This window comes from Anopheles moucheti, chromosome 2 (genome assembly GCF_943734755.1).
Source record: "Anopheles moucheti chromosome 2, idAnoMoucSN_F20_07, whole genome shotgun sequence".
Taxonomy (NCBI): Eukaryota; Metazoa; Arthropoda; class Insecta; order Diptera; family Culicidae; genus Anopheles; species Anopheles moucheti.
The window spans coordinates 24,412,315-24,427,607 of NC_069140.1; the positions used below are offsets into that span (position 1 = coordinate 24,412,315).

Here is a 15,293-nt window from a genome sequence, read left to right on the forward strand (position 1 = left end):
CAACGCTGCGACCGTTGGTTATTGCCACCAAAATGGAGGAAACCGAAAAGCCGGGACGGTTACGATCGGTTGCGAAAATAAATGTTGGAACAATAAATTCTCAGCCCGGACGTCTATCATGATGATGGTGCATGTGCAATTTGAAGCGTTTCACTTGACGTTTCGTAACGCTGCACTAGAATGGAGAGTCCTGCCCGTCATGCTGCTCACGATTAAAGATCTCTTGGAAGAGGGCCCGGCGTATCGACACGTTTGCTTTATAACGCTGTAAACGAAAACCACAGCGTCCGGCATGGGCGCTAGCGACGGTATGTCGCAATCTAAAACAATATATCGTGAGTTAAACCGCCCAATTTTTACCTTCATTTCACTCTCGTGTGTCAATGGCGGAGGGCAGATGATTAATGAGCGTTTGCCGTGTGAGCCGTGGGCACGCCTCGAGATCAACAAACGATCTACTTCCAATCGTAAAATAATTTCGATACATCGTTTTCGGATATGAGCTTGGGCTTTTCAATGTCTGGCGTTTTGATGGGTGCAATATCCTTGAGAGGTTTTAAATTGTTTGTAGTTTTGGATTATTTTTTGTTGTTGAAAATCTGTCTTTGATTTTACATTTTGAAACATGCAAACTACTTTCCGAAACCAGGGTGAGTTCTATTTTTATTACGCCAAAGATGTATTCCAGTAATGCTTTGAAAATTATTCATAGTGGGACAACGAATAATAATGCTATATTAGAAAATTGGAAACAAGCCGGCGAATAACAGAGGTTCGTCGCTTAGCATAAAGCAAGAGATACAGTCTAATCGAGCCCCTTTGCATAGAGCGGCTCGAATAAGCTTGTTTGATATTTGAAATACATAAAAATTTGAGCAAAATTAAATATCTTCACCCCAGGACATCCCACACTGACTTTTAATTTGCAAAAAAACGACGTAACAGATCGATTGGACTAGATTCGTTCGCGTCAGACACGAAGTAACGTTTTCCGTTGCTACGATTTTAAGCGAGCTTCAGTGCTCGTTTCTTTGGCCAACGCTTTGCCAAAAAACTGAAGGTTGCTCCCCTTGGAAACGGTCGAAGCTTCCGCTTGGTTGACATATGTCCGTCGGTTTGCTATTTATTGGTTTAACGCAGTGGGACACGGACGCACTTGTCCTACACGCACAGTCGCTTCGGGGCGTTCGGCGACTCATTTGGGGAATCGATTTCGGTGAAAGGTAGCCGACACGTTTAATCGACGGCGGGACAGATGACGGACGACGTACGGTCGCGAAGGAACAGATCGGCCCGAGCGAACGTTTATGAACGTGGTACAAAAACCGATCTAATCGTGGCAGGCCGTTTAGCGTTGCTTCCACCACAGTGCGCTTATGTGCCGGGCATTGCGTTTTCGGTGCCGAAACCAGCTTTACACGCATCTATGGCAATGGTTCGATATTTAGGGAGGTTTGGTGGTTATAAAAATGTCAACTTGATCGTAGATCGTACCAAGGCAACGCAATAGATAGTGCCTGTATGGTATGCGGCGAGAAGGTTGAAACGATCATAATCGTTCAATCTTTCGACAGGATCATTTTAATTATAACTAGTTTGTTTAACAATGAATAGAATAAAAAGGCTGGTTTAAATAGGGGTATACTACATATATGTATTAACAGCTATCAATTTTCAAATTAATCTAACGATGGTAGTAGTATTTAATATTAAATGCAACTTTTTTTCATTCTCCCCTTATATGTGAAATTTGTAGCGATCATTCCTTTACCCTTTTGTTGTGTAAAAGCTGTTGTAGAGACCAGTTTTTATGGGTTCCAGATCTTTAAAACCTTTTAAAAATAACATTAAAACTAAAGTATATGCCAAATTGAATTGATGTCTCCGCTCAAGATGAATGTGTCAAGGTAGTTCGGGGATCCTTTCCGCTTCCCGGTCAGCTGTCGGTAAGCTGACATAGATTTTTCCAATTTGCTGAAAGCTGTCAGTGTGTAAGGTGCGAAAGCTTTGCACGGGGATCGATTACGGCTTGCCACAGGTCCAAAATTCAGCTCTACCTCGACACATTCACGTTAAGCATTAGCAAAATCCAATAATGGTTACACCTTTGTCGCTTGAACTCAAGCATCCTGTATAGCTTAGCGTCAAAAGCTTTCACAGACTTTGCATAAGAGTCATAAGATCAACTATTTTTTTCATGAAGATTTTATGCATTTGTTTTCGTTATAGACAATTTGTACTGACGAGTGGATGATATGTAGTTAAGCTTTATGACACTATAGAAGTGGTGCCATAAAAGATTAAAGTTTTGCAGTGTGTCGTGTACTGTATTTTTAGTTTGTTTTGATTAAGCAGGTTTTTAAAAATATTATTCAGATTTTTCTATGAAAAGAATTAATAATTTATGGGATAGATGGTTTTTGAAGCAAAATACTATTTTTCTATTCATACTATTGATTTTATTTTAAATAGATTCAACAAGGTGTTGTGAGTACTTTTCCACAATCGCCTAAAAGGTAGCAAGTGATTCGTTATTATATAGCAAAGATTATTTGTGTATTATTCAACGCAACGTTTACCATTAACGGAGTGATCGTGTAATGTTGTGAATAAATACCTTAAGCTATCATTAGGCTGGAACGGAATATTTTCCAGAAAACAAAACTTTAATTAAACCAACAGTTACGAACCACTCCGGAGGGCGCAATGTGTAAAGTTTCGCTGGCGATTGTGTGTCTGCTGTTGCTGACGCTAATTTTCACACCACTCACGCAGTCCACCGCGGCCCGGCGACACGACCATGCCAGCACGCACGCTCATCGATTAACGCACGAGCCGGGCGTCGAGTTTTGGGCCCAACTGATCGTGTACACTGGCTGCCCGCACGTGGCGCTGCTGGATAGCTTCGAGTTTCTCGGTACGGGTCGCAGTACCTTCACAGTCGCGATAGTTCTAGTGTGTGCACGGTCTAGGGCTGTTAATGACATATGCTATTTGAAACTTTCATCGCACAACCACCGTTGCCGGGCGCATTTGCTAAAGCGTTGTAAATGATTCGTTGCCATCTCTATTTGTACCGCAGCGAATCGGCCAACTTTTGCCAGGCGGCTGTTCGGTCGGCTGTCCGCGGATGGCGTACGGGTGTCCGTGCGGCGTCGCCTGCGAGCGGGCGAGCGACTTCCACTGGCAACGCACCGGCTGGCTATTATCGTTCCGATCGTAATGAAGCCATCAATGGTGGGCACCGACGAATTGGGGAACTTTTTCCGTCAGGTAGGACACTGTGCGATTTTTTTTTGGTTCCCTCTCCAAGAATGCGCGAGTTTGTTGCGTGTGTGTCTACGAAATAGGATTTGCGATCACGTACCATGAAGATGGAAAGAGGTTTTTAATGATTTCTTTTTATTTGCTTTTTTTCCCTCTCGCTCTCTGTTCTTTCCTGAAGATCGCTCCGGTGTCCTTCTTTGTCGAATTCTACAGATGGATGTTTCTGTTCGTATCGGCCCATGAGAAAAATGTTTGGTATGCCCTTCAGCACCTGCCGTTACGGCCGGACTCGAACGTTTGGTGCGTGATGGTTGGGAGCGGCGAAACGCTTCCCTTCGAGCAACCGATTCACCTTGAGCGGAAGATGATGCCAATAGATCGATTCGTACGGCGCATGCAAATGATTACGGTTCACCCGGAAATGCCCAACCGCACCATGGCTACGCTGATGCTACCGGGCCGGCACACCCGGGCCAGTGTCGCCGTATGGCAGCTGTATCGGCTGGAAACACGCACCCGACCGATTGACGTAGCGGTGGAACTGCTCGGTACGTATCGTGTGCGTAGAAATCTTAACACACTCGTCCCAGTCACCGAAAGAAGCTATCAATGGGCACACCAATTTTGCCCGATTGCTCAGCCCGCAGCACTGTGTGGCTAATCGAGGCAGAGAATTAGTATAACCATGGTTAACTTCCATGAAGGTGAGCAGGTGGAATGTAAACGTGAAACCGATCGCATAAGAGTTGAAATTGTCTGCTTTGTGTGATGCAGACGTTAGTGTTAGTGTTTTTTTTTGTTGAGATTGTGTATGTTTGTGTGTGTGGTTCCAAACTTCCAATTGGGAAAAAAGCACAATCCGCGGGCCTATTGACATGGGCGTATGTTTAGTAATACATTATGACGGCGGGATGACTCGCCTTCGAGGCGTGATATTATGTTTTCCATCTCCCCCTAAAATGCACGCGGCTAACATTAGCGGGCCGAGTGAATGGGGGGGGGGGTGGGGGGGGGGGGTGGGGGGGGGGGTAGAAAAATAAAGTTTATGGCCAATAAACCAAGTTAAGATCTCGCCAAGAAGGCAAACCTCAAAAACAAAAACAGAAAATAATGCCGGTGATCCTCCTCCGTATCGGATTGAAAGCCTTCGCGTCCCGTTTAAACCAGCAGTGAGCATCTCATTAGATGCAGTAACTACGCCGCCTGACGTAATGTGGCGTTCGTCGCCTTTATCCAAAAAATTGAGGTCTCCCCTGCGGGCAACTACTCGCTTAATGGTATACAACCCTTGCTCATTGCTCACATTGTACTTAGCTCAGGTACTGGGGCATTTTATTAGCGTGCGTCTCTTCTGCTACCCCCGGCTCGGAGACGAAGCCATCTTTCTCTGGCAAACACATCAGGGGTGGTATGCCTGACCCACTGAACCTTCGCGGTGCTCTTGGCAAAAGTTCAACAAAGGACAATCACGATGCCCGATCGGTGACTGCACGAGCAGTGTAAACCGTTTTAACGCGTCGGTATTCTCCTATTGCACAATCGGCCACTAATGGTGTGTGTACTTCGGGCCAATGAGCGATGTGTAGCCCCTTGCAGCGGGAGGGAAGATTCTGCGACTCCACTCCAAGCGCCTTCACCAGACGTTTTTGGGTGTGCGAGTGGCCGAACGATAGAGGCAAAACTTTCGCTTAAGACATGACACGGATTGCCCCCTTGCGTACGGGATGGTGATCGTACTCGACATGCTTTTCGGTCATAGCTCAGGCGTTAGAGAAACCAAACACTGATCCGCGATTGTGTGCCGTTGTGCAAGGGTATGGACCGGGTGTGTTCCACCCGTCGGTGACATCATTCGTAGGTTCGAAGGTGGATCCACCGGTAGGATCTCACGAGGCAGTAGGTCATTGAATTGATAGCTAGCCGTACTGCAGCAGTTGTTCTTGGACAGCAGCTCATCCTTTTTAACGATGACAGAGGATTGCTTCTTGCTTATTTACGCCACAGAAATAAACGATACGGGCCGGATGGTGCTACACCCGACCCTAACACCCGAGCAACGGAACGACTTCTTCGACCGGGCGGAGCTTATGGTCATGGTGTACAACTGCACGGCCGAGCATATAAACTCCAGCTACGTAGCCCACAGTATGCCATTGTTTCGTAACGCAAGGTGAGCAGGAACATCGCTTAACTAACGGATCAGCTCGGCGAATGACGGTCAATCATCTTTCTCGCACAGAATCCACATCCAGACGTACAAACATGGGCACAGACCAGAACAGGTTGACTTTCACTTTCAGCTAAGCATCACCAATAATCTCCAGAAACACTTGCAAGGATGGGTCGTATACTCTCTACCAATTGTTCACGAACAGTAAGTAGTACGTCTATTACTAACGAAATATTCTTTTAGCTGCAACCGAGTCCATGTTTTGCAGCCTCAGCCTATACATTCACCAAGCAAATATAGGATACCACGAACGATCGTCCAAAATATTGCTCACAATTCTGCTACCGTTAGTAACCCTGGGCACGTTGCTGTGCTTATCCCTGCAGTTGGCATTAAACGTAACCAATGCTCGACGATCAAGAAGCGGCCGAGATAGCGCAGCGGTTTCCTTCGCAGATGTGTTTGTTTGGATTGTTGAGGTTTTTGCGCAACAGGGCAGTACCATCCGGCCGAACTCCACGTCCAGCATGATCATCGTACTGGTGGCACTGTACTTTTCCTCCGTCATGTACTGCACATACCTGACGAAGGTCACGTCCCAGCTATCGGTGGATGTGGACATGGATTCCGACCTGGGCGCGTTACTGATGGCGAAGCAGTACCGCATCGGTTATGTGGGCAACGTTACGACCGAACAAACGTTTATCGAGGTACGTATCTGTATCTCGAGCCGATGCGAAGACGAAGATGTTTTACGCTTGCTGATACCAGCGTTCTAAAACCAGTTTAACACCGTGCAGGGAAGATTAGGAAGGAATAGGTTGAAGGTTAAAAGTTTCGATGGAAAGCCGTTTCCGCCTGAAGTTTGGGGAGTTTGTTTGTGGGGCTTTGGAATAATCCGTTTGGCTTATGCTTAATTCTTTGGGGAGAATTTAAACATGAGACTCGAAACTCGAATGTCCTTGGATGCAAACCTTCGGTAGTATTCTTGGGGGCTCTGTTCTGTTTGGAAGAACGATAGCAAGAACCGCTATCTTGATGACGATGGCTTTGAATTTCACCATGATCTGATGAGTTGTGCAATCGCCTTAAACTCGTTTGGCTCTAGGTGGATGGGTCATGACATTGGAAATAAAAACCGCATGCCAGACAGCCAGAAAGCAGCACTCGTACAGTGAGCGTTTTCGAAGACTCCCATAGCAGGGATACATAAATAAGGAAGAAATGTTGTCCTTTATTGACCGCACAACTGATACGCATGGTTCAGAACACGTAATCTTTCGCTGTGATATTATGATTTTCATACCAGATATTCACACCATCCTCTTTGACCCGGTGAGATCTTCTCCGATAAACTTCTCACGAAACTTATTGATGATGTCCCACCTGTTATCCCTGCATGGGACTGAGGAGGAAAAAAACTGTTTAACGCGATCTTAGTTACACTGTTCCGTCAGATCGCCATATTTTTAGACGAAACCTTATACCATAATATCTGCACAGTTGTATTTTATTTTTTCCACTAGAGGAAAGCATTCGTACATTGTTAACACCGAAATTGATAATATGCGGCGATACTTACTTATCCCCCGTTAAATTTGACGTTCTAAAGTAATACAAACCGAATTACGAGCTACGCTTTAATTCATCCTATTTATAAACCACTTTACACCCGATCAGGCCATTGTTTATTTTGTTTAGCATTAAGATTATTAATTAAAGTTAAACTCAATGAAAGAAGCTATCGAGTTTTTTTTGCTTCTTCATAACGACATAACGGCATAGTGTTCACTCAACCACATAATGTTTAATTATCTTCTTGCCACCTCCAGCATTAGTATTGTGCTTGTATTTAATTATTGTCCAAAGCGGACACCATAAACGACACCGATGGGTGGATAAGTTTGATGTGGTTGGCGCGACTTTCATGGTTGATTTATTTCGTCTGTCACTAATACGATTTTCGCACAGCGTTGGTATACCGGAATTACGCCCCTTACGGCTTTGTGTTGAATGTATCGGTGAGGGAATGGAAGTTCCCAAAGCGTTTTTAATCTTTTTTTTTTTGAGTTTCAAAACTCGAAAACATTTCAGTAAAAGTATGATTTAAAGACAGTCCGTATGCACTCTTGCAGAAACAATACGATCCATACATGCAAGAAGTTGTGCAGCAATTGCAGCAAGACAATTCACTGTACGCGTCGTCGCACGAAGAGGGTCTGCAGCGTGTACTAACTTCGAGGTATGTGCTGATTGGCAACACGGGAACGGTCCGCATGGCCATGGAAACCCTGGACGAGAGGCAACGTTGTATCGTGAGTATGGCGCGGTGCCGAGGTGTGTGTCCCGCTGCCTCGTTATCCTCTTCTATTCACAGATCACTGAAAATGATTTGTACGGCATGGAGGAGATGATCGCGCTTAGGGTACCGTCAACCTACGCATACCGTAAAATGATCAACTACGAGTAAGTGCAACGTTTTGCGAGGGATGTTGAAACTAAACGCGCATCATTATATGCTACTTCACTCTCATGCGTTTGACAGAATCCTGCGATACTATTCGAATGGCATAAACAACCGCATGAGGGAAGCAATGAAGCCTGATCTAAACTTTTGTTTCAAGAGGAATCGTTTCTATCGCATTTCTGTGAACAGCATGCTATTTCAGCATTACTTATTCGGAACGGGTTTTATATTAGCTATTGCCTTGCTGGGAATGGAGGTTTTGTATTATCACTTGAAGAAAAGGGTGCGTTAAAGTAGGTTCTGAAGAATAATTCTCAGTCCTTGAACAATAATCAAAAATCATTACCGACCCGCACCCATATTTCGGGATGCCATTTAGTGGTCGAATTATTTAACTGATTGTGTCTCCCCGTGTAAATCCGTTTTTTTTTTATTTTGTACAGCTTGGTGCAAAATGAAGAAAACAATTAAAAATAGCAGAACATTTAAGATGACCACCACAACTTCACTCGCATTTCATACGGCACTTTGATGTACAAGATTTACAAATATTTACCGCACTGTTTGTTAAGGATTATAAAGTATAAATACTTCAATGTACGTTTGCTGTGCTTCAACATTTTGCAACAGTGGTATAGAGCTTTGTGTGATAAAATGTTGGGAGTATTGGGAGAAGTCGTCCAAAATTGAACCTATCGTGGGTGAAAAGTCAGCACCGATAATAACAGTCGGGTCATTCTACAGCCCAGGGAAACTACTCTACTAAAAATACTGTACTGTTGCGACGAACAAAACTAGGACTATATAGAACTTGTATAGGACCAGGACTCACATACACCTCTGAGACATGGACTCCTGTACAAATCTGACGAAACTCTCTTAGTTGCATTTGAGAGGAATTTCGCTTATTTGAACCCATATGTAGGAAAAGACAAAGTAGGAGCCCAATGAGCTGTACGACGAATTTCACCGGCCTACGGAGAATACTCGTTAGGGGCACGTTAGGCACGTCATGAGAATGACACCGGACGACCTGGCCCGTAAAGTTCTTTTCTGGTCGTCCACATGGGCAGAGAAGGCGCGGTAGAGAGGGAGTTATGGTGTTGATGCGTCGACCAGAAAGGCCGGGATAATGGATTGGCTGACAATTTAGAGAACTCTTGCAGTAGAACGAATAGTTTGTAGCGTCTGATAAGTAAGTAAATTGTTCCTATCTTTCGGGTAGTTTACCAGCAGCTGTTTGGTCGCTATCGGAATTATTATAAAGGTTTTCGCTTCCTATTAATAATTGGATAAATGCTACTTCATTATTGAGGGTGTCAATGCTTTTAAAGTACGCGAAATTGTTTGTTGAATTACTTCATATATCTTTTGAAGCTTTTCTTAGTGCAGGATCTCCGTCGGTCAGTGCCTCTTTCTGATCATATAAACTTTATTTTTTTGGCGGTTCGTTCTTTATCTTTTAAATAAAAATTGCCACTCTACTAATTAAAACTACTGCAAAACACGTCCAACTGAAGTTGGTTCAGCTGAAGCTTTTATGAACAGTTGATGACTTGAATGATGATTTGAAAATTTGATGACGAAGCAAAACTCCCTTCAGTACCTTCAACTTAAAGAAATAAACAGTAGCTAACAGTGTAGTTTGATTTGTTGTATTTTATTTAACAATCGAGTCCCCCACTTCCAAATTTGTCCTCCGTCCTTGGCATGTTTAATTCCTTCGTCTACCATCCATCCATCCATCACGGTCGCATTCTTTACCTCCGAATCGGAAGCATGCGAAAGCCAGCAGAAGTAGCGCCGGATGAAGCTTAGCTACAATAAAGTATGGAGACTGATGCACACAGCCAATGAAAGTACATCAACAGGACATCAATATAAAACAGACCGACTCCTGAACTCCTTGTCCTATGGCAACGGTGTAAGCCAATGTGCTGGGGTGAACACGCAATAAATTACTCTTCGTCCAATAACGCATATGGAAGCTGGTGGGAGGATCTGCTGAAGACACTTACAGCGATAAAATGGTCATATCGACCGAACGACCGATGCGCCGCTAGTGAAGCCGCTCATTTTGCAGATAGTGTTCGCGTGTCAGATTGCACATATCCTCCGCGCCGGCCTGTTTGAGACACTCAACGATCGGTTTGCCACTGTCCACCGCCATCGTGAGTCCCCGCTTAACGGCCTCGGTGGTCATGGTTTGTAGCTTCGCCGCCTGCCCAGTAGCAGCGCAGATGCGTATGAACGCAGTGGTACATCCAGCACCTGGAACAGACAGTGGGAAAATTGGAAATTATGGAACAGATTGTGAGCCGGTGTGGCTTACCGTAGTTCCCGAACTCCCCGCTCTGGTAGTCGAAGGGAAGCAGATAGTGGTACTGCGGCCAGTAGCTCTTCGTCACCAGGAACACCATGTTCGAGTCGGACTGCTTGTGGCTCTTGTCCAGACCCCAGACCAGGTGCGACGAGTTGATCAACCAGGCTACGTTCAGGACGATCAGGTAGCGCAACGAGAATGCCACAAAGATGGCGGCCTGTACGGTATCGCCCCAGTACTCGAGTGGAGCGTTGATGGGCAGCAGCACGAATAGCACCAGGTACAGCAGCCAGTAAAAGCGCCGCTGAAACATGACGATCCGGTCCGACTCCAGGTCGCTCATATCGACCTTGGCCAGCAGCGTCTCCTGCTTCGGGCTCAGCTTCCGTATGTTGGCAAACACCTGCGCGTGCAGGAAGTCCTTATCGCTGTAGTAAGGATCGTCGACGGTGCGGTACTTTTCGTGATGTAGCCGGTGTAAGCGCACCCAGTCGTAGATGGAACCCTGCGAATGTGCATAGAAATAGGAAATGGTGAGCTTTGGAGCTTTACGCGCTCGGAGCGGTAAGCTTTCGAGCAGTCGAGCAGTCGAGCAGTAACGCTGGGCATAGCTTAAGGCGTTACCGCACCTGTCCGGCCAGTGTTTGGAAGATCATCAACGTGAAGCGGAGCAGTGGTGTGGCTTCGTACGTCCTATGCGCCCATAGACGGTGGGCCCCGGCCGTGACGCCCAAGATACCGCATAGTGTGAGCAAGAATGCTGCAAATAGGCAAACAATTAATAGGCAATTGACCTGGTGACGGATCGAACCGCAAACACTCACTGAAGATACACGTTATCACGGAGGTGTGAGAAAATAAAACAAAAATTCCGTACACGCCTAGTATGTTGAGATGTATGTAAAACAGTACCGATGGCCAGCTGGCCTCTCGCTTCGTATCCCTCGAGAAGGAACTGACACTGGCGCTTCCGGTGGGCTGTGTTGGGTCCTCCTTCGTACCGGCGATGCTGGCTGACGGCTGCTGCGATTGCTTGCTGTGCGCGGATGCGTCACCCAGGGCCGGATTTGGAGCGAAGTTTTCATTATGATCGGCCATTGTTAATCGGAGCGCTCGTTTGCTCGTGACTGTTGGTGTTTTATGTTTTGCGATGTGCCTACAAAGAAAAAGAAAACCGAAAGACATTTAATTGTTGTTATTACTATTGCTCCAGCATTCGTGAATTGCTGGCCGGGCAACAGTGGAGATGCGGTGGAAATTGTCGTCACAGTGGTTCACCTCGCCGCAGGAAAGAAAAGAGGCAAGAAAATGCGTTAAAAACAATGGAAATAAATCAAAAGGAACTCGCTCACAACACACAGATCGAGATCGGTGCGCTCGGCTGTTGGGGCAATGAAGTTTTACAACGGATAACGGCCGGATACCACGTCGTAATGATCGGAAGGATAGGCAGTACTTGCCTCCGCGAAGGTCACGGGGTGCAATTACAAGGACTGCACTGAACCGCTTCCCTACCCGTGTTTTACAGCAATCATGATTCTTGCGCCGTGCGCGCAATCCGTATCCTTTCACTTTCCCAACCACTCGCTGGAGGTGTAACGGTGGCCGTGACAGTGCTGAAGATAAATGGTGGCCTAAAAAGGGTTGCCGTGCAATGATCTCATGTGTCGGGTGCTTCACTGGGGTAGACAAAGGAAATTTCCCTGTCGCTGCCGATCACTTTATTCATCATCTTCGTTTTTTATTTGGGTGAGCGAGGACATTCGAGCGACCTCCGGGTATGCGTTGTAAAATTGGAAAGACTTTGGGTGCGATAAGGTTTAATGGGGCCAAAAATAAAACAGAAGAATCGCAACATCTACACCACCACCCAACGAACCACAATCACACCTCGTTAGTGCCGGTGCGGAAGGCGAAAAGGTTAAACGTATGTAAAGCTATACCACACCAAATGCTCGCTGCTCAGAATGAATCGTTTAAAACGTACTTGAACTTGCGTAACATAGGCGCAACAAAAAAAAACGAGTCACATTAAATATGCAATCACGCAATCGCAGTGGAGTCACACTTTAAAAGTCACTGTTTCATTAACGAGCAACGCTCATTGTGGACGCGATGTTCCAAATGACGAGGGCAAATGTAATGTTCGCTTCCGTTTGGAAAAGACGGAATCGTTATCACGGATATCGTGCGACATTTAGACATTTGTTTCAGAAACATTCGCTCGACGCCTTAAAACGCCTTAAAATTCGTCTTTGCATGTGGACGCTTTTTTTTGGGGATGAGATGTACCGGTACCGGTTAAACTGGTTCCAGGTATTGGTTCAGGTTCAGAATGTAAGTATGTTACAAGTTCCACCTTTGTCCCAGGACTACCGTCAACATATCCCACAGCTGGGCCGTATGTTTGGCGCGGTTCGTTGACATCGCTCGGTTGAGGAATTCAATAGTAGACCGCCCAACGGTTGCTGGATCATGATCATAATGTTCCCTCTCCATCCTGACTTTAGTGTAACGATCGCCAATCTGGCTGATCGCCGTCAAGGGTTAAGTTTTCGATAGAACAAAACCACAACAATCATTGCACCATACAGGGCGCAATTAAAATTGTAATGAAAGCACACACACGCATCCATTTGCAATTGTCCGTGGATTTAATTGAACCTGGGCAGGAGGGAGGGGTTTTAGATGGTTTTGCTAGTCATTGGAGGCGTTTGTTACGTTTGAATTCTAGGCATTGTTAACAATTTTCCCGACCTCCGTCCGGGCTGGGGAGGGAAAATGATAGTCCCACACGCATTTGTTACTCATTGATCGTAACATCGTTGGGAAGTGATGGAAAAAAAACCCGAGAGAGGGAGATAATAATGCGAGCAGTTGTTGTTTTTTTTCGCCCCCTAAACCGACTGATTAACGAAATCTCGATGGTGCAATCCCTCGTTTGGCTGTACCGGTTCTCATTACTAGCCTCATTTGACTGTTTGGTGGGCAATTGCTGCCCTGCGAAACATCAACCGGCTTAATATAGGTCAAACAGGTGCTGCTGTGAACGTATCTTATTTCGGTGCGTTAGTTTAAAATCTTAACGACCTTCCGCTAGGCACTCGCATACCAAACCCTCCAAGCTTCAAGGTGGTAATAATCTCATGCATGGCAGTACCAGATTTACGATTCGGGTCTGCTTGGTGTCGAGAACTACATGTACGGAAAGACATTAAAAAAGAAACATAAACCGAAAAAACCGAACCGCCAAACTTTGTGCTAACCTTGAAATGCTGTGACACTTAAGATACCACTAAAACATGCCTTGGTCGTCCCGTTGATAAAGCAGCACGACGCAAGCCACCGTTTTTTTGTCTATGTGTGTGTGTGTGTGTGCTTATGCTTCTAGTTCCTGTTTTAATTGGACGCCTCAAAAAGGCCAGGTGGAGATGGTATTTTGTCGCACCGTATTCATGCGTGTCTCGTTCGGTCACAGCTTTTATCACTGTCCACTTAGCGTCAGCGGGGGCATTATAATTTCATCCTTCGCACGGCGTTCCGGCAGCGGCAACCGAAAACAATGTGTCGCAATGCACGTGCGAAAACAATCGATCGAACTAACGTGAGAGGAAGATCCAACGGCCGTTGCTTCAAACTCACGCCACGGTGTGAAGATCAATATCAAACACATTGCGCGATCGGGGCTGCGTGACGGGCACGGGAAAGGTTTAGCAATGGTTTAGTAGGCAAGGAGAGGAAGACGCTTAAATAGGGTTGGATTAGGGTGCTATCTTGTATCTGAATCAACCGATCACGCCATCAGTCGTAAGGGTGTAATCGTAGCAAATCCGGACGATCTTCTAGGTTCGCCCTATTACTATTCACACACTCACATACGCACAACAAAAACAGACACATACAAAAAAGCACACTGATAGAGGCTTTTTCATTAGCACATGTAACCACCACACCATACCACACACTGAAAAACCCATACGAACCAACGAACTTCCTTATCGATCGATTTAAAATTCACTCACTTCGAACGCCGCACTTTGGCTAGCGTCACCAGTCGTTTCCGTACGGCGTCACCCTTAATTGTTTTTGCTGTTTTTCCCCCCGTTCAGACTGGCCACGGTCGGTTTCGCTTTTGGTTCTAAAGGCAGATGACAATCACGAAGTGATATTCTACGAATTCCATCCGCGGTTCGTCGCCTGGTGCCGCGTACGAGTCACCGTGATGGTAGCAGCCTCCTCACTGATGGCGAGAGCGCGCACATGCGCCTATCTGTAGCACGTTTGCAAACGTTCGCCCCAAAGCAAGCGTTCGTACGATAAAAGCGCGCGACCTGATCTGTGACGGATGACGCGGGTGAGAGAGCCCACACACTCCGAGCGCTCCGTACAGGTCGAGTGTTCGATAGCGAATAACCGTTGACGGTGGAGCGTTCGTTGGATTATTGCGAACCGCCCGGGTGTAAGGCCACCGAATGGTGTACGCGGCGCTTCGTAGCGTAAGGTGAAACGAGGGGGCAACCCGGTGGTGGCGGGCTGCGGTGAACTAGACATTGGGGTAGGAAGTGCGTGGGTCAGAAGAAGGAATAAAAAGGGTAACATGGCCAAGGTTGCCCTTTCGTTTCTTTTTTTTTCGGTGGACGATCGTACTGTACGGTTTTAGTGGGAAGATAAGTATGTAAACTGCAAGTAAGTAACGACACAGTGATCTACATCTCTGCAAAAAAAGGTATTAAATCTTTTTTATACAAAGTTTTTTATTTATTAATGTTTTTTTATCTCTTGTTTAAAATATAACATTAATGAGTCTTTCCTCAATGTTTCATAAAAAATATATACGTCTTATACTTAAATACTTATATAAAGGTAAGTTTCATGAACAATCATTTTATAAAGGGTTTTCTGGGTTCCAGAAGGTGCTAAATTATTCTGTCCTATTTTAACCTTATTTTTGTAAATTTGTTTTGCTCACTAGTGTAAAGAAAAACAATAATTTTAAACGTCTTTTACGCCTGTACAAGCAGTGGCCAATAGGAACGTTTGCACACCGGTAGCGCTATCCGGTAACC

General features: G+C 45.6%; 2 protein-coding genes across 3 annotated transcripts; one reads left to right on the forward strand and one right to left on the reverse strand.

Moving 5' to 3' along the window:
* Window positions 1–7,590: 7,590 nt before the first annotated feature.
* Window positions 7,591–8,196, forward strand: LOC128299406 (uncharacterized). The gene is made up of 3 exons (XM_053035367.1): window positions 7,591–7,752; window positions 7,815–7,903; window positions 7,983–8,196. Exons 1-3 carry the CDS (start codon window positions 7,591–7,593, stop codon window positions 8,194–8,196), a joined length of 465 nt encoding a protein of 154 aa, XP_052891327.1.
* Window positions 8,197–9,557: 1,361 nt separating this feature from the next.
* On the reverse strand, window positions 9,558–11,377 carry LOC128310142 (acyl-CoA Delta-9 desaturase). Of its 2 annotated transcripts, XM_053046705.1 has the most exons (5): window positions 11,052–11,377; window positions 10,857–10,987; window positions 10,237–10,732; window positions 9,923–10,175; window positions 9,558–9,841 (listed from the first exon to the last, which is right to left on the reverse strand). In XM_053046705.1, exons 1-4 carry the CDS (start codon window positions 11,323–11,325, stop codon window positions 9,964–9,966), a joined length of 1,113 nt encoding a protein of 370 aa, XP_052902665.1. In that variant the 5' UTR covers window positions 11,326–11,377; the 3' UTR covers window positions 9,558–9,841; window positions 9,923–9,963. The 2 variants fall into 2 exon arrangements, with proteins under 2 accessions (XP_052902665.1, XP_052902664.1); XM_053046704.1 differs by having other exon boundaries at window positions 9,558–10,175.
* Between the last annotated feature and the right edge of the window lie 3,916 nt (window positions 11,378–15,293).